The 23,756-nt window shown below is 40.6% G+C and overlaps 1 protein-coding gene across 3 annotated transcripts in view; it reads right to left on the bottom strand.

Annotated features, from left to right (window-relative positions):
- Positions 1-23,756, bottom strand: part of SUGCT (succinyl-CoA:glutarate-CoA transferase) — a 737,208-nt gene that overhangs the window by 637,778 nt on the left and 75,674 nt on the right. For all 3 annotated transcript variants that reach the window (XM_010364257.1, XM_010364259.1, XM_010364258.1), the window contains exon 7: positions 7,823-7,914. In XM_010364257.1, the coding sequence (XP_010362559.1) occupies positions 7,823-7,914 (92 nt within the window). The remainder of the gene's footprint in view (positions 1-7,822; positions 7,915-23,756) is intronic.

Genomic DNA, 23,756 nt, shown 5'->3' with positions numbered 1-23,756 from the left:
GGGAGGCTGAGGCAGGAGAATTGCTTGAATCCGGGAGGTGAAGGTTGCAGTGAGACAAGATCATACGACTGCACTCCAGCCTAGGCAACAAGAGTGAGACTCTGTCTCAGTAACAACAACAAAAAAGTTTAAAGAGGAAGACTATTTTGCTTGGTTTTAAATAGAGTATCTCTGGAAAGGTACAAAAAAGAACTGGTAATATGGATTTCTTTGGAGGAAGAGAATAAGGTGGGATGGACATAGAGGAAAGGAGATTTATATTGTGGACTGTTAGACACTCAAGGAAAAAGACCCAGTTTATGTCCCAATGTAATCATACAGAGGACGTTCCCGCTCTCTCTCTCTCAAAAGTGTCCTGGTTTATATGATGAAGTATACGGCCCACCTACTTATATATCTTGTGGATTTAGTATTATGTGAATGTATTACCTCTTCAAAAAATAAATAAAATATAAACTAAGCATAATACGGTGACTTTTGACAGCAATGTAAGAGCAATTTCTCTTTGTGTAATTTTGTTTTTTCTTCGTTTTTAAAGGAGGAGATAAATATCTAAGGAGCAATGCTTGTAAACTTGATTTAATCCATCCTGCACACTCGGGCCAAACTAATCTTACGAAGCACAGCTTTCATCATATCACTCCCCTTCTGAAACATCTTCTGAACTTCACTTTGAGCAAACAACCTCCCAACTTCTTTACTTGACCTTGAAGACTTGCCAAAGTAGGCCTAAAACAACCTTCCCCTTATGTTCTAAAACCTTAACTCTCAGCGCCTCTGTGACTGGCCGATTGTTTTCGCTAAGTCTGCCTGATTCCTTCCTGCTTCTTTGTATTTGTTTCCCACTGTGTGATCTCCCCTGGGAATGTCTAGCAATGTCTTAATCCATCCACATTCTATCTACCTTTCCAGACACCATGCAACTCAAGTCCTACCGCTTCCTTGAAGTCCTACCCTGAACCACATTTATACTTTACATATTTTAGTTTTGTTGTTTTGTTTTGTTTTGTTTTGTTTTGAGACAGAGTCTCACTCAGTCACCCAGGCTGGAGTGTAGTGGCGTGATCTGGGCTCACAGCAACCTCCACCTCCCAGGTTCAAGTGATTCTCTTGCCTCAGCCTCCCAAATAGCTGGGATTACAGGAACCTGCCACCGCACCTGGCTAATTTTTGTATTTTTGGTAGAGACAGGGCTTCACCACATTGGCTAGGATGGTCTCGAACTCCTAACCTAAAGTGATCCACCTGCCTCAGCCTCCCAGAGATTCTGCTGTAATTACAGGCATGAGCCACCACACTCGGCCTATACATTACATCATCAAGTTGCAATAAAAACTTCTCTCCAACAGATTCAGTGTAAGCCATAAATAGATTCTGAAGATGTTATTAATTAAGTTTTTTAAAATTGTGAGGAGCATTTATTGTACTGGAAACTAGGACACAGAGTTGAATAAGAGGCTATTCCTACCATGGAAGTTCTCAAAGAAACATCTAATAACTGCCATCATATCACCTTGCCCTCATATATCTGCCACTCTCAGCTGCTTGCAAAGAACTGCCTTCATTGCCAGCATCACATATATAGACATATACACACACAAACACACACAGACAAACACACATTCCCAAGTTCCAAGCCTCTAGGATCATCCAAATCATGAGTGTTCCAATGTTGTTAATCCTCAAGAAAAAATTAAAGATGCTTTATCTTCCAATCTGATGTATTATCTGCAACAAAACATACCACTTAATTTTATTCAGTTTTCTGTTATTTTTATTTTCTAATTTTTCCATGCATATACATCTAATCTAGGGAAGGAAATCATTCCTTATAGAGTAACCTATTATGGTACCTAATACAACACTACACATACGGTCAATATGTCTTTGTTCATTTGATTGCTCAGTATAATTCTTCTTGATGTTTAAGTGTGCCAAGATTTATGGATGAATTATTAGTCAGAACACATATCACATATGTCTGAGTCATTTACTTTCCAGAATCTCTCACACTTATTGATTTCATTCCCAATCTCTCCATATTCTTTATGCATTTAAAAAAGATGATAGAGAGATAAATAGATGGTTGATAGATAGCTAGCTAGCTATGCATGGTTGCATGTGCCTTTGGTCCCAGCTACTCAGGAGGCTGAGTGGGGAGGATCACCTGAGTCCAGGGATGTTGAGGCTGCTGTAAGCCATGATCACACTACTGCACTCCAGCCTGGGCAACAGAGTGAGACCTTGTCTAAAAAATATATAGATAGGCCGGGCGCGGTGGCTCAAGCCTGTAATCCCAGCACTTTGGGAGGCCGAGACGGGCGGATCACAAGGTCAGGAGATCGAGACCATCCTGGCGAACACAGTGAAACCCCGTCTCTACTAAAAATACAAAAAACTAGCCGGGCGAGTGGCGGGCCCCTGTAGTCCCAGTTACTTGGGAGGCTGAGGCAGGAGAATGGCGGGAACCCGGGAGGCGGAGCTTGCAGTGAGCTGAGATCCGGCCACTGCACTCCAGCCTGGGCGACAGAGCAAGACAGACTCCGCCTCAAAAAAAAAAAAAAAAAAATATATAGATAGATAGATAGACAGACAGACATCACATAGCACAGTACCAGATATTCATTTACTTGTTTACTCAACATAATTGTTAACTAAGGGTCTGTTCTATGCATAAAGTAGTGACCAAATCAAGGACCACGGTCTTTCCTATGAGGCTTACATCTTACTGAGGCCCATTTTAGGCAGTTAGTGAACAGACAGCAGTGAATTAGAGCCAGAACCCCAAACTCTTTATTTGAGTGCTCTCCCACTCTTTCACATGGTCTATTTACCACATCGTAACACATATTAAGCAGCATGCAGAAGCAAGATGCAAATACAACAGACATCAGGATCATTCTGCAGGTATCATGGGGAGTGGAAAAAATACAGGCTACAGAAATAAAGCAAACCTGGGTTCAAAGTTTGGCTTTAGCCCTTTATATATCAAGTTATATAAGCCTCTAAGCTTCAGTTATAGAATTTACCAATATGAGGCCGGGCACAGTGGCTCACACCTGTAATCCCAGCACTTTGGGAGGCCGAAGTGGCGAATCGCTTGAGGTCAGGAGTTAGAGACCACTCAACATGGCAAAACCCCGACTGTACTAAAAATACAAAAAAAAAAAAAAAATTAGCTAGGCATGGTGGCACCTGCCTATAATCCCAGCTACTGGGGAGGCTAAGGCAGGAGAATAACTTGAACCTGGGAGGCGGAGGCTGCAGTGAGCCGAGATCATGCCACTGCACTCCAGCCTGGGTGACAAGAGTGAGACTCAATCTCAAAAAAAAAAAAAAGAAAGAAAGAAAAGAAAAGAAAAAAAAAGAGTTTATCAATACATACCTGGAAGTATCAATGTGAGGATCAAAAGACATACGTAAAATGTCCATCATCTGTCTGGCATAGTGTAAGAATTCAAAATAGATTCTCTCTTTGTCCATAATCAAATATAATCTAATCTGACAACACCACAGCATACGTAAAAGGCTGGATTTTAGATTTAGTAAAGGTCAACAGTAACTAGTTTACCCAAAATCACATGATAAAGACTGCTTTTTTTTTTTTTTTTTGAGACAGAGTCTTACTCTGTCGCCAGGCCAGAGTGCAGTGGCGTGATCTCAGCTCACTGCAACCTCCACATCCTAGGTTCAAGTGATTTTCCTGCCTCAGCCTCCCGAGTAGCCGGGACTACAGATGATGCACGCCACCACGCCCAGCTAATTTTTGTATTTTTAGTAGAGACAGGGTTTCAGCATGTTGGCCAGGATGGTCTCAATCACTTGACCTCGTGATCTGCCTGCCTCGGCCTCCCAAAGTGCTGGGATTACAGGCATGAGCCATTGCGCCCAGCCATAAAGACTTCTTTCATAACATTTTCCCTACAGTATACTTTTTTTTTTTTTTTTTGAGACAGAGTCTCTCTTTGACACCTAGGCTGGAGTGCAATGGTGCAATCTTGGGCCACTGTAACCTCCGCCTCCCGGGTTCAACCAATTCTCTTGCCTCAGCCTCCCGGGTGGCTGGGATTACATGCATGTGCCATGATGCCCGGCTAATTTTTGTATTTTTAGTACAGACAGGGTTTCACCATGTTGGCCATCCTGGTCTTGAACTCCTGACCTCAAGTGATCCACCCGCCTCAGCCTCCCAAAGTGCTGGGATTACAGGCATGAGCCACCATGCCCAGTCCCTATACTATATATTTAGATATGCCCCCTTTTGGATAAAAATGGCATTATTATAACATTACAGGAAAAAAAAAACATGCATTTTGAGTTTTTTCATTATAATACTATAGTCTATATCTTTGGAATATCACTCCATTTCCAGATAGAAATATATGAGACTATCACTAAAAATATATTTGTATATAATAGTGTATTTTCTCATCAAACTATTAAGTAATGTAACAAATCCACATGCAATAAGTTCAGCCACTGTTCCTTACCTCCCCAACCACATTTGGCCCACTTCTTTATTAGTTCACAATAATCCAGTGACACTGCCCTTCTTTGGGCTCTTCAAAACTACCAGACTCTCCAGCATCAACATGACATGCAATACCATGCATTACTCTCTAATGCTAATCGGCTAATGTTTAACAGGATCCTACCCCAAGTATATGGCCCTCAGAGATGCCTTCCCTGACCGACAGCCCTGATAAACTTGGGCTCCACCATGTAGGGTGATGTGGAGAAGCTTCCTGATGTCAGAGAAGCCTGGGTTCCAATCACTCATCTGACATCATGGAGTTACGCTACAGCACAGGTACATGGCTGTGCAGTTAGAGAAAAGTTCATACACAATGGATATAATTGGCAATAGTGTGTGTGCATTGGCTGGTTAAAAATATTAGCCAAGGTTTTCAGAAGTGCTTTCCTGTACAATCTCTGCTGAGAGGCTTAGGGAATTGTTAATATATTGCTGATAAGATAAGAGAAAATAACTCTCTTAAGGGGGACTCCCAGCATGGCCTGATTCTTCTGATTCTTTTCTTTTCTTTTTTTTTTTTTTTTTTTTTTTTTTTTGTAGAGACAGAGTTTCACTCTTGTCACCCAGGCTGGAGTGCAATGGCGCGATCTCAGCTTACTGCAACCTCCGCCTCCCGGGTTCAAGCGATTCTCTTGCCTCAGTCTCCTAAGTAGCTGGGATTACAGGAATGCAACACCACATCCGGCTAATTTTGTATTTTTAGTACAGAAGGGGTTTCTCCATGTTGGTCTGGCTGATCTCGAACTAACGACCTGGGGTGATCCGCCCGCCTCAGCCTCCCAAAGCACTGGGATTACAGGCATGAGCCACTGTGCCCGGCTGGCCTGATTCTGATTTCAATCAGCTTTTATCTTTAGCCATCAAACCACACTTTATAGAGATCTTTAGAAGCACAATAATGGCCCGAGGCACACTGTTATTTATATATATTCATAGTACCCTGTACTCTTCTTCAGAGTTCTTTTTATTTGCATGTAATCAATATTTTCTGCTAATGTTTGTTTTCCCCACTTAACAGCTATAGGAAGATAAGGACTGTGCTTATTCTGTAGCCTGCTTAATCTCCAGCGCCTACCACCATTCCCACAGTACAGCAGGAAACAGATGCAGTAACTACTTACTAGGTTAATGTGTAACTTAATTAAGGAATGAAAGATGTGCCCATGTGAAAGAAATACAGTATGAGAGTTAAGTTTACTTAATGTAATACATGGAAAGTATATAAAGCAATGTTTGGCACATACCATGCACTCAATAAACGTTATTTGCTCACCTAGAACAAAAATCACCTGAGTAGGGTAACACAAGAGATAAAAGCTGTTATTGACTGAGAAATTATAAGGTTGAGCATATACTGTGTAGTTATCCCTGTTAGACTACAGTGCAATGTACTAAAGGAACTACAGTAATACCCCATCTCAACAGTTTTTCATTTAATTCATTTTACCATTTGAATATACAAATGTTTAAATCCCAGATCTTTTCACATATTCCTAATTGAGTTCAACACCCTTAAATAAAAGCATTCACAATAAAGAATGCCTTGGCCATATGAGAGTCTATGGAATTGAGCAATGAGAGAAATGTCCATGCTCTATTCTCTCAATGGATGGAAAGAAAACTGGTGCTCTTGAATATTTTAAGGAAAGGCCAGCAGGGTACAGTGGCTCACTCCTGTAATCCCATCACTTTGGGAGGCCAAGATGGCTTGAGTCCAGGAGTTCAAGACCAGCCTGGGCAACATAACGGGACACCATCTCTGCAAAAAATTTAAAAATTAGTCAGGTTTGGTGCCACACACCTGTAGTCCAAGCTATGTGGGAGGCTGAGGTTGGAGAATCTATTGAGCCCAGGAGGCTGCAGTGTGCCATGGAGGCTGCACTCCAGCCTGGAGTGAGACCCTGTCTCAAAGAAAACAAAACAGGCTGGGTATGGAGGCTCATGCCTATAATCCCAGCACTGGGACTGGATCACAAGATAAGGAGTTCGAGACCAGCCTGGTCAAGATGGTGAAACCCCGTCTCTACTAAAACTACAAAAATTAGCTGGTCACGGTAGCTGGCACCTGTAATCCCAGCTACTCGGGAGGCTGAGGCAGAAGAATCCTTTGAACTTAGGAGGTGGAGGCTGCAGTGAGCTGAGATCACGCCACTGCACACTCTAGCCTGGGTGACAGAGCAGGACTGTCTTTAAAAAGAAAAAAAAAAAAAGAAAAAGCAAAGGCCACACATTTTATTCCTAAGACTTGTGAAAATGAAACTAAAATGAAAGTTGTGACAATAACTTTATATTTCAAGAAATTAAAACCCCAACAGTTGCTTTGAAATTAATAAAAAGTAAATCTCATCATGAGGAAATAGAGGCAAAGAGAAATGATTAATTATTAAGTAAAACTAAATAAATAAAAGGAAGACTGCAAAAGACTTGAGGTCACTCTGCCTCAGTTTATTCCAACACTACAGCAAGCAAAATTTCCTGAAAAATTAACTAGAAGAAGAGATTTGGGGAAGGAACACCCACTGAAACAAGTTTTTTAAGGCCATCAATCTAGTTTGTTTTGAAATGGGGTGTGTTTTAGCACTTTTTTTTCACTTTGTTTAACGTCATTCATATTGCTTTCTCCAAGAGTCTTTTTTTTTATCTAACCAACCACATTTTGGCCATCTAAATACTTGTTAGGAACTTCCCAACCCACTATCAATGGAGAGGAATTATTATAAATAATTATTTCACTGTCAGAATCTCATGCACATGACAAATCAGATACATTTAAACCTGAGGGAGGCTTTAAGCAACAAATTTTCAAATACATAACTACCTATAATGTTCCAGAAGGAAAAAGAGACCCTCTGCTATGTATACATGGCAGACGAAGGCACTCTAGTAGAAATGGACATCTGTGGTCTAGTCTAGTCAACTGTTTTATTTCAAAGAAGAAATATTCCTAAATCACATAAAGGTGCCTATATTAAGCTTGAATAACATAATAAATGTGGAAAGTGTATTCACCATCTGATCTATGGCTTCTTGCTAAAAACACTGCTTTTTTCCATGTGGCCAAATTGATGTTTAGCCTGAATACATTTGTAATGAACGCTTCCCATTTTACTTTCATAAGCATTCGCTTTCCCTGGTTTCTTTCTAAAATTATTACTTTCAATGGCAAAAACAGCAACTACCTTTTCCCCAACCTAATGACTCGTTTAATCCTATGGGTTAGTGCAGAGTAAAATCCTTTTGGAATATGTAAGGGAAGAAATTATGAATATTCTAAGGAATGATACCTACCTCAGGCCCTGTGATGTGCATCAGACCAGAAACAGCTGAGGCAACAGCATCATAACCAGCTCGCTGAGAAATTGGACCTGTCTGACCATACCCTAAAACAAGAAAAATAAACATATTCAGCACCACACAGGGTGTGCTAAAACCACTGTACAATATAGTGTGTTAAAAACATTTGTATCCAGAAATCCTGCAGCATTTCGAGACTATTAGATCTATACTATTCCTTGAAGAAGGCAGTAAGAATTCATCATAGTGCTTGCCCTGGCTATTCTATTTTTTGGGTTTTTTTTTTTTTTTTTTTTTGAGATAGGGTCTCACTCCCTTCAAGCAGGGTGGAGTGTAGTGGTTCGATTTCAGCTCACTGCAACCTCCAACTCCCAGGTTCAAATGATTCTCTTTCTTCAGCCTCCCAAGTAGCTAGGATAACAGGTGTGCGCCACCACACCCAGCTAATTTTTGTATTTTTAGTAAAGACAAGGTTTCACCATGTTGGCCAGGCTGGTCTCAAACTCCTGACGTGAAGTGATCCACCTGCCTCAGCCTCCCAAAATGCTAGGATTACAGGCGTGAGCCACCGTGCCTAGCCTACCCTGGCTATTCTTAAAAAAAAATCAGAGGCTGGATGCGGTGGCTCACGCCTGTAATTCTAGCACTTCGGGAGGCTGAGGCGGGTGGATCACTTGGGGTCAGGAGTTCAAGACCAGCCTGGTCAACATGGTGAAACCTCATCTCTACTAAAAATACAAAAATTATCTGGGTGTGGTGGTATGCGCCTGTAATCCCAGCTACTGGGGAGGCTGAGGCACAAGAATCGCTTGAACTGGGAGATGGAGGTTGCATTGAGCTGAGACTGTACCACTGTACTCCAGCCTGGGCAACAGAGGGAGACTCCCTTTAAAAAAGAAAAAAAAGAAAAAAAAAGGAAATAATTCAAAACCAGACCCATATTCTCACATGCAATAATCAATTAGAGTTCAGTACTGCCTCTCCCCTCTACATAGGGCATAAACCTCTGATTTGTCACAGGGTCCACCACTCTACTCCCATACGCCTCAGCCAGGTTTCAGTTACTTCCCTGACTCCAACAGGTATTTGCTACCCTTGTTTCGTACACAGTAATATACAAAGTTAAGCAAAACAGTATCTCCCTGAGTTCTGTTTATGTATTTTCTCAAGTAAGCAAAGAAAACCTAAATAATTTTAAAATTTGGACATAAATAAAACAATTACATCAACTTTTACATCAATTTTTAAGATTACAAAGAGAAGGTAGAAAAGGTGTCACGTTTTTGTTTTTTTTTTTTTTTTTTTTTTTTTTTTGGCCCCCAGCAAGAATCAACAGAACACAGGAAAGATTTTCTACTACTCCCCTCAGTCCTGGTGCTTATTGCTACATCATGACGGTTGTATCAGGCCAGGCACGGTGGCTCACGCCTGTAATCCCAAGACTCAGGGAGGCAAGGCAGAAGGAGCACCTAAGGTCAAGAGTTCGAGACCAGCCTGGCCAACACAGTGAAACCCAGTCTCTACTAAAAACACAAAAATTAGCTGTGTGTGGTGGTGAGTGCCTGTAATCCCAGCTACTGGGGAGGCTGAGGCAGGAGAATTGCTTAAACCCGGGAGGCAGAGGTTGCAGTGAGCCGAGATTGTACCACCACACTATAGCCTGGGCAACAGAGCAAAACTCTGTCTCAAAAAATAATAATAAAAATAAAAATAAATACAGGCTGTATCAGAAGCTACATAAATCTGTCTCCAAATCCTACCTATCAAGCAGAGTGGCCCAATGAAGAGCTTTCCATACACATCAGTTACTTGCTGATATTCCCTGCATATGCTGCTTTAGGAAGGCCATGACAGGGTTGCCTGCAAGCCTTGTTTCTCCAGCCACCTGGAAGACTCTCCCTCAACCTTGTGTAAAAGAGCACCCTCGTTATATATGTTGCCATAGCGCTTATCACAATAAACACAATACCATTATTTGTTAGATTTATTTTGTCTCCTCCCTACTAAAGTGTATACTCCAGAATGTTTTTCTGTTCCATTCACTGCGTATCCCCAGCCTCCAGAACAGTGTTCAATAACATTTATTGAAGGAATGAGTGAGTGCAAACATATTTTATATAAAAATAATTTTTTGGCCGGATGTGGTGGCTCACAGCCTATAGTCCCAGCACTTTGAGAGATCACGGCAGGCAGATCACTTGAGGTCAGGAGTTTGAGAACAGCCTGGCCAACATGGTGAAACCCCATCTCTACTAAAATTACAAAAATTAGCCAGGCATGGTGGTGCACGCCCGTAGTCCCAGCTACTTGGGAGGCTAAGACAGGAGAATCGCTTGAACCCAGGAGGTGGAGGTTGCAGTTAGCCAAGTTTGTGCCACTGCACTCCAGCCTGGGCAACAGAGTGAGAGTCTGTCTCAAAGAATAAAAATAATAACAACAACACTAATAATTTTTTTCAAAAACAATCTATAAAAAGTAAATAAAGAAAACTACAAAAGTGATAATCACTAATTAATCTACCCAGATGTATTCGCCACCAGAAATGATCTTTCTCACAAATAAGCGTATGTAAAACAAATTCCACAGACAAAATTATCACTTAATATTAAGGAATTAAAATAATTCAAGATTATACTTATAATTATTGATGATTAAAAAATGGTGTTAAAACATGTCTCTGCTTATGCTTTTTTTTTTTTGAGACGGAGTCTTGCTCTGTCGCCCAGGCTGGAGTGCAGTGGCCGGATCTCAGCTCACTGCAAGCTCCGCCTCCCGGGTTCACGCCATTCTCCTGCCTCAGCCTCCCAAGTAGCTGGGACTACAGGCGCCCGCCACCTCGCCCGGCTAGTTTTTTGTATTTTTTAGTAGAGACGGGGTTTCACCGTGTTAGCCAGGATGGTCTCGATCTCCTGACCTCGTGATCCACCCGTCTCGGCCTCCCAAAGTGCTGGGATTATAGGCTTGAGCCACCGCGCCCAACCTGCTTATGCTTTATCTTGGAAATTTTCAAATAAAAATAGATAGAATATATAATAAACTCATCAGTCAACTTCAATAATTATTCATGGTCAATCTTATTTCCACTATGCCTATTTTTCAATCAGAACTATGACATGAAGAAAAAAACAAAACCATTCTCATTTTCTTTTTTTTTTTTTTTTTTTGGACACTGGGTCTTACTCTGTCACCCAGACCGTAGCGTAGTGGCACCGTCGGGGCACACTGCAACCTCGACTGACTGTGTTCCAGCAATTCTCCCACCTCGGCCTCCCGAGTAGCTGGAACTACAGGCACACACCACTACGCCCAGCTAATTTTTGCATTTTGTGTAGGGATGCGATTTCACTATGTTGCCCAGGCTGGTTTTGAACTCCTGAGCTCAAGCAATTCACCCACCTCAGTCTCCCAAAGCGCTGGGATTACAGGCATGAACTATGACGCCTGGCCACACAAAACCATACTGAAAAAAAATCCAAACATCTTGATTCAGGTAAATTACAGTTTTGTCTCCCAATATCAATAACAAAACTTATAAATTCCTAACTATTATTTTCTCAGGCTTTAGAAAAACAAAAACGGGATACGAAGCAAATAAAGAGAAATAAACTATAAGTCAACATTCTCTGTGCAGAAATAAATTAATGCCAAGTTTTACAGAATGAGTTCCAGGGTAGGCCGTGTGCTGCTGTAAAGGGCACCCAGCCTTCAAAGCAATGGTTTTCAAACCACAGGTAGTCCTCAGCATAAAACAAGTGTCCAGAAACAGAGAGAAGCTACCACCATCAGCAGAAAGGCCTGTGCACCGTGAACCACCTGTTATCTCAGCAGGAAGTCAACAAAAGGAATTAAGTTTCAGTTAACTCTAGGTTCAGAAAATCAGGTGCTTCTGGCCAGGAGCCCAAATCCCTCAAATGGGACAAACCCAGGTCCCTCACCATCAGTGCAACTCTAAACGGACTCTTCTAAATAAAGGCCTGCAGGAAAAATTCTCTTTTTGTTCAGCTTAGAACAAGGGAGAGACACAAATACCCTAATTACTTTAAATTACAACTTGTAAGTATTTCTATTAAAGAGAAAAGGAATAGTTGCTCTCATTGGAAGCAATAAGGTATAGGGGAAAAGGGGAATTTTTGGATTAAAAAAAAATCTGGATTCAAATTATAGCTCTGCCAACTATTAAATCTTTGACAATTCATTCAATCTTTCTAAGCCTCAATGTCTTCATCTGCAAAACAGCAGTATTCACATTTATCTCACAGGTTTCTTATGAGGATTTAACTTGATTAGATAACACAAGCAAAATGAATTTTATATTGAGAGCTAAATATACACAGTTACTAAAGATGCATTAATCAATATATTAATATATTAGCTTACCTTTTCTACAAAATGTTGAGAATAACAAAAAGAAAACTACCCTGAGGTATGTCAAATGATGACAAGAGACATCTAAGCATTGACATTATGTTGTTTAATAAACCATAAAAATTAAGATATTTTGTACTTGGAACCTTGCACTTGTTCATAATAGCAAAGAAGCTGACAATAATAATAAACATGGCTGGGTGCGGTGGCTCACGCCTGTAATCCCAGCAGTTTGGGAGGCCGAGGCGGGTGGATCACTAAGTCAGGAGTTCGAGACAAGCCTGGCCAACATGGTGTAACCCTGTCTCTACTAAAGATACAAAAAATTAGCCAGGCGTGGTGGCTCATGCCTGTAATCCCAGCTACTTGGGAGACTGAGGCAGGAGAATCGCTTGAAACCAGGAGGCAGAGGTTGCAGTGAGCTGAGATCATGCCATTGCACTCCAGCCTAGGCAACAGGGCGAGACTCCGTCTCAATAATAATAATAATAATAACAATAAACATATATATTCCGTAATAGGAGTCAAAAATTATTCCACCTTTTCACCTTATAACTATTTAAATACTGACTACCAGTATATCAACAAATATTTATGAGAATAAATAAACAAAATTTTAAAGCAGAGAATGGACATCAAAATGGTATTTTACTAAGATTACTCTGTTGGTGTTGTGCAGAATGAAATTATTCACTAATAATTTAATGAAGAGGTAGAAAAAATGTTAAGCCTGGGATCCAGATAGTTCTTTTAAATTTTATTTTTAGCTTTACAATTCCAAAAACAACTATAATTAAAATATAAATTAAAGAGGAAAAATGTAGGCATGTCAATTCTCTTTTATATTCAAGTAAAGAGCTAAGAAAAATCAGGGAAGTTATGGAAAACCAGAGAGGAACACCCAACACACATTTTCTTTCTCTTTCTCCCTCCCTCTCTTCCACTTAGTAATTCACATTCATTTTAAGGAGCAACCTCGCCATCTTGTGGCATTTATGGACACTGAAAGCAAAATGTGAATTTCTACACTAGGTAAAAATGTACAGGGAGGAAGCTAAGGGGAAAAGATTTATTATCTCTTAATATTTTCCCTGAGTGCCATATGATCTGGCCTGCCTACCACATTTTTCCTCTTAATTATGTCTAACTTTATATTGTCCCTCTCTCCTTAACCTCTGCCTTAGAAAGCAGGAGCTACCATTGGTGCTCTTGTTTTCTGTAATTCCTGTGACACCTCCCATCAGTGCTCAACACACTGTCTGTCAACCGTTACCCTTTTGGAAGTCACAGGTACTTTTGACAAACTGGTAAGAAGCTATGAACTCACCTCAGAAGAAAGTAATTGAACACATGCTCATACTCTCAGAACCCCATTCATTAACCCCTGTTGCCCTGGGTTAAGAGTCAGGCTAAGGACCTTCAGTAGGTCATCACTGCTCCAGGCCCGGAGCACTTCAATTATCAAAACAATTCTCCCAACAGGGATCTGTTCAAGACAGCTTTGAGACTTCCAAGCAACCAAGAGACTCAGGATGAGGCTTTCACTTTCTAATAAAAGGAAAAGAGAGAACAAAATAAAGTATCTCTCATCTAGACTATTTCATCAGCCACCTGTTTCTGCTCTCCCTACCTCATTCTGGACTCGTGATCACAGTGATTGACTGATTGATTGATTGTGACAGGGTCTTGCTCTATTACCCAGGCTGGAGTGCAGTGGTGTGATCTTAGCTCACTGAAGCCTCAAACTCCTGGGTTGAAGCAATCCACCCGCCTCAGCCTCCCAAGTAACTGTGAGCACAGGCATGCACCACCACATCCAGCTAATTTTTAAAATTGTTTGTAGAGATGTGGTGTTGCTTTGTTGCCCAGGCTACTCTTGAACTCCTGGGCTCAAGCAATCTTCCCACCTCAGCTTCCCAAAGTACTAGGATTACAGGCATGAGCCACCACATTCAACCATACAGTGACCTTTTAAAAAGGTAAATCAGTGCACTACTTTCCTGCCTAAAGCTTTTTAAGGGCTTTCCAAGTCACTTAAAATAAACTTCCACTCTTTATCCTGGCTTAGAGCGCCCCACGTGGCTTGGTTACCTACTCTTTGGCCTCAGCTCATCTGTTTTCCCAATGCCTTATCTTGGGTCCTGATGTTCTTTTTTGTGTTCTCCACAGTTTATTCCCATGGCGGAGCCTTTGCACTACCTAGGATGTACTTCTCTCCAATCTTCACATGGCTTGCTACTACATCCTCCTCAGAGAAGCTTTCTCTGCCACCCAATCTAACATAGACTCCTAGGAATACTCTAGCATTTTATGATATTTTCATTCTCTCTAAAGTACTTATCACCAGTAGATACAAAAGCATGTTGAATAAATGAATAACTGTGAATATATAAGTCTGGGAATAAAAACAACACTTGTTACAACTGGCTATAGGACAGAGATAAACCTCTACTTCCTCCAGTGATGTCTGAAATAACCTATTGAGGGTAGAGGACTCCCGGCAACTGAGTTCTGAAGTTCAACTGTTGGGATTCCCCAACAGTCCATATTTGGTCCCCTCTCTTCTCATTCTCATCTCTCTAATAAATCTCATCCCTTCCGTGGCTCTAAACAAGATACTGGCAATCCCCATATCGAGAATAACAATGACAACATTTATCAAGTTATTGTATATTAGACACTCCGTTAGACTTCTGTCAATTAGATTGTTTAATTCACAAAACAACTCTATGAATTATCCCCTTTTTACAACGGAGACATGGAAAGGTTAACTAATCTACTCAAGGTCATGCAAATAGGAAGTAACAGAGCTTGGATTTGAACCCAAGTCTGGGTCCTTAAATAAAAAGATGTTTATATATATTTATGCATGTATGGACATCTCCACCAGAAAGTCCAAGGTAATGCAAGCTGACAACCCCTAAGCAGAAGTTATCCCACTTAAGTCACACTCATATGCCACCAACCCAGACTGCTCCTTCTACATTCACTAATTCAAACTGAAGGAAACCTAAGGGCCATCCTGGACTCTATTCTTTTACTTCCTGCCTATATCCAATGGATCACTAATTCCTAATTTTTTGACCTGCCAAATAATTCCCAAATCCACCCAGCCTCTCATCTCCTGCGATAGCCTGCTTACTGCTTCCCCTGTCTCAGTTTATTCTTCATGTGACTACAAAAGCCTTTCGAATTTGTAATTCTCATCTACCTTATTGAAATTCTTAGGAAATTGCCTGTAGGATAAAAATAACGGTTCCTTAGCATGACATACTGAATTTTTTGTGACCTAGCCCCGACTCACTCCCTATATCTTATCTCTGGCCACCCCTTGACATGTATACTTAGAATAGCCGTTCTTCAGATATGCAAACTCTTTAACTCCTCTGAGCCTCTATACATGACATTTCACTTGTGATCCTCATCTCCATTATTTGTCAGTTCAAGGACGGCTCAAACCTAGCACTCTTCAAGATATAGACCTGGTCAATGATAGGTTACTATGGACAAGAAAGAAGCAGGTTTCAAAGAGGACTAAGACCTATCCTGGTAATGAGTTCAAAAACAGGTATATTATTTAAAAGTAATACCATTATTATTAGCTAGAAGGTTAAGATTAATATTTTAGCAACTACAGAAACTCCAACAATAGACTGTTTACCTGAAAGGAAAACAAAATGCAATAAAATGTTTCATAGTAAGCAATGTAATTCCTCAAAATGTATATACATATCTGGATTGTTTCTCTACTCATTTTCTAGTGTAGGATGTTTCTGAATTAAAATGATGAGGTATAAACTCCTGATGCTTTTTTTTTTTTTTTTTTTTTTGAGACAGAATCTTGCTCTGTCACTAGGCTAGAGTGCAGTGGCATCATCTCAGCTCACTGCAGCCTCCACCTCCCAGGTTCGAGTGATTCTCCTGCCTCAGCCTCCCAAGTAGCTGGGACTACAGGTATGCACCACCAAGCCCAGTTAATTTTTATATTTTTAGTAGAGACAAGGTTTCACCATGTTTGGCCAGGATGGTCTTGATATCTCCTGACCTCATGATCCACCCGCCTCGGCCTCCCAAAGTGCTGGGATTACAGATGTGAGTCACCGCACCCGGCCTTTATTTTATTTTTTTATTTTTTTATTTTTTGAGATGGAGTCTCACTCTACTGCCCAGGCTGCAGTGCAGTGAAGCAATCTTGGCTCACTGCAACCTTCACTTCCCAGGTTGAAGCCATCCTCCTGCCTCAACCTCCCAAGTAGCTGGGACTACAGGTGTATGCCACCATGCCCGGTTAATTTTTGTATTTTTAGTAGAGACAGGGTTTCACCATGTTGGCCAGACTGGTCTTGAATTCCTGACCTCAGGTGGTCCACCCACCTTGGCCTCCCAAACTGCTGGGATTACAGGCGTGAGCCAACACACCCAGCGCATTTTTTTTTTTTTTAATATTTATTTTCTTATCCATCCACTAAAAAGGCCTAGAATCAAAGACTAATCCAGTATCACTGAGATTCCTACTATCAGACAGTGGTATGTAAATACAACTTCCCACTAAGAGGAACTAACAGTCCTTGAAGATATGGTTGATTCCATGATGGGGCAGGAAATGTACAAAATGTTCCTGGAATATCTTGTAACAGAAATCAAGGAAGCTATCAAAAATTATTGGTCATGTCATAAAGATGCAGAAGCCAACCCGGAAAGGTCTTTACTGGCCTGAGAATGGCCAGTAAAGAAGGATAATAATTGCAAAAACTTGAAGCATATCAAATATGCTCAATACCGTGGGTTCATAATGATATTACAAAAAAAAAAAAAAATAGCCACTACTAGTAAAGCCTAGGGGAAAATTCATTTTTATGACAATTGGTAAATAAAGGGAATGTGTATCCCTCCTGCCTATACCTCAGGGTAATCAAAAAGCTGATGACAGAAAGAGTCCCCCTACTGAAGTTTCCCAACTAATATATGAGGAAGGAATGATAGAACTAGAATAGCACATTTTGTAATTCCTAATAAATTCACAGATCTAGGAAATCATCATCAATGCCTGCCAACATCACAGAGTAAGTAATGTCCAGCCATTATATGCCTCTTAGTGGAACTGCACACCACCTTCTATGAAGTATTTTTGGCCAAAAAAAAAAAAAACCCCCACAAATCTGAGCAAGTTATAATCAATTTATAAAGAACAACAAAAAAAATTAACATCATAGGAATGTAGCAAAATCAAAAAATACAACAGGACAAATTAACTGGTTTTTTAAACAAATAAATTTCAAGAAAAAAGACTGAGAAGGAACTACAAATGTAAAGTCTTAAGAAATACATAACTCAACTGCCATGATTACCTTATTTGGATCCCAATTCAAATTACCAACTAAAAAAGAGAGGGAGAGAGAATTGGGAAACATCTGAAAGACAACTGTATATTTAATGATATTAAGGAATAATGACAAGAAAGAAAGAAAGAAAAGAAAAGGCCGGGTACGGTGGCTCACAACTGTAATCCCAGCACCTTGGGAGGTGGAGGCAGGATGGATCACTTGAGGTCAGGACTTCCAAAACAGCCTGACCAACATGGCGAAACCCCATCTCTACTAAAACTACAAAAGCAGCCAGGCATGGTAGCGCATGCCTGTAATCCCAGCTATTTGGGAGGCTGACGCAGGACAATTGCTTGAACCCGAGAGGCAGAGATTGCAGTGAGCCGAGATGGTGCCATTGCACTCCAGTCTGGGCAACAAGAGTGAAACTCCATCTCAAAAATAAATAAAGGAATTATGATATTTTTACTTATGTGTGATAATGGCATTGGCCTCCAAAAGTGCTGGGATTACAGACGTCAGCCACAGCAACTGGCCTGGATGTTTATGTGTTAAAAGAAGAGTCCTTTCCTACTAGATATATCCTGAAATATTTAAAAATGAAATGATGAAGTCTGAGATTTGCTTTAAAATAATCAAGGATTATTCAACTATTATATATCAATTTAAAATTTTTTTGATAAAATAATGTTGACATTGGGAAGTCAAGGCAAGAGGATCTCTTGAGCCCAGGACCCCATCTCTACAAAAAATTTTAAAATTAGCCAGATATGGTGGCACACACACGTAGTCCTAGCTACTGGGGAGGCTGAGGTAAGGGGATCCCTTGAACCCAGGAGATCAAGGAGGCTACAGTGAGTTGTGATCCCATCACCAAAGTAAGACTGGCCATGAATTATCATTATTGGGCTGGGATCTTAAGATCTTAAGATCTATTATACTGGCCAGGCTTAGTGACTCACATCTGTAGTCCCAGCACTTTGGGAGGCTGGCGGCGGGTGCAGGGGGGGTGGATCACTTGAGGTCAGGAGTTCCAGACCAGCCTGGCCAACATGGTGAAATCTCATCCCTACTAAAAATACCAAAAAATTAGCTAGGCGTGGTGGTGGGTGCCTGTAGTCCCAGCTACTTGGGAGGCTGAGACAGGAGAATCACTTGAACCCAGAAGGTGGAGGTTGCAGTGAGCCGATATAGCACCATTGCACTCCAGCCTGGGAGATCAAGTGAGACTCCGTCACGAAAAAAAAAAAAAGACCTATTATACTATTCTCTCTACTTTAGGTAACTTTAAATTCTTCCACAATAAGATGTTTTAAAAATTATTTATTTTTTATTTAATTATTAATAATTAACTTTTTTATTTAATAGATTTTTTGTCTGTTTGAGACAAGAGTTTTGCTTTTGTTGCCCAGGCTGGAGTGCAATGGCAGGACCTCAGCTCACTGCAAGCATAAGCCACTGCTCCTGGCCAATCACACTGCAAGCATAAGCCACTGCTCCTGGCCAATCAATTTTTAAGTGACATGCAAATTTCATTTTGTATTTCTAAAAGTAGACCAAGGAATTTTAGAGCTAAATGGGTATGGGGCAAAAATTCTTACTTTACAGATGAAAAAACTTGAAGACCAGATAGGTTAAGTGACTTGGCCAAAGTCATGAAGCCAAGCAATAACAAAACTAGAACTAATGCTCATTTCAGTTTTCCACACTGGATACCCTACACCTGAAGAAAAAGAGTTAGTTTTCTATTCAGAAGATTCTCCTTAGCCACTTTTTACTTTTATGGAGTTAATTCAGAAACAAAACCAAGAGTCAGTTCTCTAGTGTTTTTAGTCTTTGTGTTTTTTTGTTTTGCAAACAGTTCCCTTGTGAGAACTAAATGAGATGTGGTCAGCAAATGGTTCAGTTTTACAGTCTTACAGGATTTCACTTCATTTTTTCTATTGACCTGGTGAAAAACCTTCCCATCACTTTGAAAGAAGTTTTGCCACAACCATACTGTCAATTTAGTAGTTTATCCTTCTGTCATGTGTATGATAATGTAGATTCACACAGTTGTACCTCATTTTGCTTTATTTCCTTTTCTCTTTTGCCCTCAGGGTACAGATACAGCATCTCCAACCTACAGATAGTCACTTTTCTACATGCAAGATTCCAAAACCAACCTCAGCACGATTCCAATAAGATTTGTGTAAATTTCAATACAGCAAGAGACCTCTTGCTAGCCAATCTAAATTAACATATAACCCAAAGACTCCATAAAGTCAACTAACAGCAGTAATTTAGGGTTATAATAATAATAGTCAACACGTACAGAGCACTTCTGTATTCTATAGACTGTGTTGGTGCTTCATGTGTCATCTCATTTAAGTCTCACAAGAACTATACGAAGTAAATTTTATTGCCCTAGTTTAATTATTATTGAGAAAATTGAGGTTCTGAAAGACTGAGCACCTTACCCAAAGATACAAAGCTACTCTCTATGATTCTATAATTATTGAACTGTAAACACTCATTACTATGGGTAATATTTTATAAAATATTTCCATGAGTATCAACAATTCTTCAATCTTAGCTGGGCACAGTGGCTCACACCTGTAATCCCAGCACTTTGGGAGGCTGAGGCAGGCAGATTAATTGAGGTCAGGAGTTCAAGACCAGCCTGGCCAACACGGTGAAACCCTACGTCTACTAAAAATACAAAAACTAGCTGGGCATGGTGGCACGCGCCTGTAATCCCAGCTACTTGGAGGGTGAGGCAGGAGAATTGCTTATACCCGGCAGGCAGAGGTTGCAGTGAGCCAAGATCAAGCCACTTACTACAGCCTGGGCGACAGAATGAGACTCCCTATCTCAAAAACAAACAAAAAAAAAATTTCATATATTATTCAAAGACTAAAAATCTGATTAATATGGTTTACTACCTCAATCACCTTTGAAATTGGACCCCTCAATCTCTACCACAGAAAGGCAGCAAAACTGGATAATTACACAGCACCTAAAACTTCTGAAATGTAATAACAAGCAGCATATGTCCCTAGCCACCAAAGGTAAATAAATTGGTAAGTTAAGCAGTATCCTATGATGCAGCAAAAGCATACTAAACAAAAAAAGAAAAAAGTTTACACTGGTATCTGTCTTTATTACAGAATTCCCACTTTGTTTTACTATATCCAACTTGGGAATGCTAATATATAAAGGTATGTTTTGTCTGGCAATTGTTTCATACGCATATGTTTCATTTTCCTCAACTAGATAGCACCTTCTACCCCAACAGGCAGGCAGCCTCTGTGATACTAAAAGGTCTTGTTCCCTCATGGTACCCCACTGTAGACACAGCAGGGCTTCTCCCACAGGAATGTAGTGTGGATGCACCTATAGACAGCCTTCCTAGAACAATTGAGAATGATTGCAACCCCACAGGAGGAGCACTTCCCAAATTCAGGCCAACACAAAAGGCAGAGTCACAATTCCTCCCTACTTGGAACATCAGCATCCATACAGATCACGAAAAGTGGTCCGGTCTGATCTGAATAGCGGGAACACTGGGACACAGGAAACAGTAGTATAGCAGGAATTTAATAAACACTTTTCACCTGACTGGTGCATATTTTCGCCTTTTACAGTATTCCATGCATGCCTGGAATGTTTACGTGATGTTTTTCACGTAAACTATCAAAATAAATGTTTTCAGAAGATTGACAGGAGCTAAGTATCAAGATACTATCTTGCCTACAATATACACTGTTTTTTAAGGAAAAAAAAAGTCTTCAAAACTATTATTCAAATGGAGTCTACAATTTCAAAGGCTCTGATGACCATATCAATGTATCTTGCAAAAAGTGACCTTAACTAAAATCGCAATCACATACACACACTTATACACATGCACGTGCACACACACACACTCACAGATCATCCTAAATCCTAGAACACTTATTCAGATAAGGAGGGAAAAAAAACTATTATAAACCATACAGACTAAATGAAAATAAATCGCAAAATTTGTCTTCAAATTAAGAATTTAAATATATTTTCATGGAATCTAAAGAAACTACATCAGCAATTAGATCTATGTCCCAAAGATCAAACATTTTTTACAAAATGAATGCAGCTCACATTCTGGCAGATGGATCATAGAATCATTAAAGAATGAAGAGAATTACCATTGTTAGGTATTTTTCATTGTCAGGAGCAAAATCAAATTTCAAATGACAGGAATATAAAACATAATCTTTAGTAGAAAAGAAAATAAAGACTCAGCCAGACTCTCACATAAAACCAATTCCCTATAGCTAGATTCCCACACTCCAAATAGCAGCACTACGTCAGCCTGTGAAAGGACATTTTAGGCAAAGAACACAGAAACGTTCAGTACAGATCTCTTTACAAACCAAGACTAAACAACATCTCAAATCAAATCCAGATAAATGGATAACCCAAATGAGTAATAAATTAACAAGAATCACCTTCAGCCTTGTTCCATCGCCAAGAGGAAAACACAATTAAGTACAGTCTACATCTTTATTTAATAAAGATAAATGAAAGAACAGAATAAAAGTAACTAAAGTAAGTAAGATAGTAAATAAAATCCAGTAACCTTTGAACTGCCCAAAGTGAGAGCAATTAAAGTCTTTTCAAAAGTGCAGACTTCAGGGCAAACAATGCTTCCTAAATAGGCAAACATACACAGTGGCTGCAAATCCTAGGCAGAAAAGAATGTGAAATCAGGAGAAAGAGCATGTAATGGCATGTATAACATGTGATGGCCCTGGTGAAAATGATCATTTATAGAGTAACTAATGGGTGGTTTAAAAAGTTTGCAGTTATAAGCACATCTAATTCTCAGATCTTGGTTTTTAAATACCCTTTGTCACTCAATGGAACCAGGGCTTCTTGGATAAACGGTTGATTCCACAACTGGGGCAAGAAATAAAAATAGGTTGGGTGCGGTGGCTTACACCTGTAATCCCAGCACTTTGGGAGGCCAAGGCAGGTGGATCACCTGAGGTCACGAATTCGAGACCCATTTGACCAATATGGTGAAACCTCATCTCTATTAAAAATACAAAAATTAGCCAGGCATGGTAGTGGATACCTGTAGCCCCTGCTACTTGGGAGGCTAAGCCAGGAGAATCGCTTAAACCTGGGAGGTGGGGGTTGCAGTGAGCCAAGATCATGCCACTGCACTCTAGCCCGCACAACAGAGAAAGACTACCTCAAAAAGAAAGAAAGGGAAGGAAGGGAGGGAGGGAGGGAAGGAGGAAGGGAGGAAGGGAGGGAGGGAGGGAGGGAGGGAGGGAGGGAGGGAGGAAGGAAGGAAGGAAGGAAGGAAGGAAGGAAGGAAGGAAGGAAGGAAGGAAGGAAGGAAGGAAGGGAAATAGAATGTGCTTGTGCCAAAAATTAAGAAAGTGCTGGCCAGGCATGGTGGCTCACGTCTGTAATCCAGCACTTAGGGAGGCCGAGGCAGGTGGATCACGAGGTCAAGAGATCGAGACTATCCTGGCCTAACATGGTGAAACCCCATCTCTACTAAAAGTATAAAAAGTAGCTGGGCATGGAGGAGCCTCCACCTCCTGAGTTCAAGCAATTCTCCTGCCTCAGCCTCTCAAGTAGCAGGGACTACAGGCACGCATACCACAGCCAGCTAATTTTTGTATTTTTAGTAAAGATAGAGTTTCGCTATGTTAGCCAGGCTGGTCTCGAACTCCTGACCTCAGGTTATCTGCCCATCTCAGCTTCCCAAAGTGCTGGGATTACAGGCGTGAGCCACTGCGCCCAGTCTATTCCACTAATTTTGATTTGATAAATATCTGAGTACCTACCATGTGCAGACAATACTTCCAAAAAAATCGGAAGCACTTAAGAAAAACCATCAGTGTTCAACAGTGACAGAAGCAAATCCATGTAGTACCTCATTTTGCAAAACCTAGCTTCTAATGCCTCCCCAGCTGGACATAAGGTTGAGGAACTGGAGAACACAGAGAAGAGGTACAGGCAGTAGTGAAGGTCTTATTTAATTGTACCACTCTGGTGACTCAGTGTTGCCGCTCCCTGGGATTGACAGGGATTTAAAGCCTACTTATTGTAACATGGGGCATTGTAATAGGTTCTTCCAAGATCTCTTCCACTCCATCATTGGGGATCTCTCACCACCAGAATTTTTTACATTGATGAATCTATCTGTTTTCCACCTGGTCACTTCTAAGTCCCTCCTCAGCCCCAGGCACCATCAGCAC

The sequence above is a fragment of the Rhinopithecus roxellana genome, chromosome 6, assembly GCF_007565055.1.
Source record: "Rhinopithecus roxellana isolate Shanxi Qingling chromosome 6, ASM756505v1, whole genome shotgun sequence".
NCBI lineage: Eukaryota > Metazoa > Chordata > Mammalia > Primates > Cercopithecidae > Rhinopithecus > Rhinopithecus roxellana.
The sequence above is the reverse complement of the archived record's forward strand: the minus strand, read 5'-3'. Positions and strand labels throughout refer to the sequence as shown.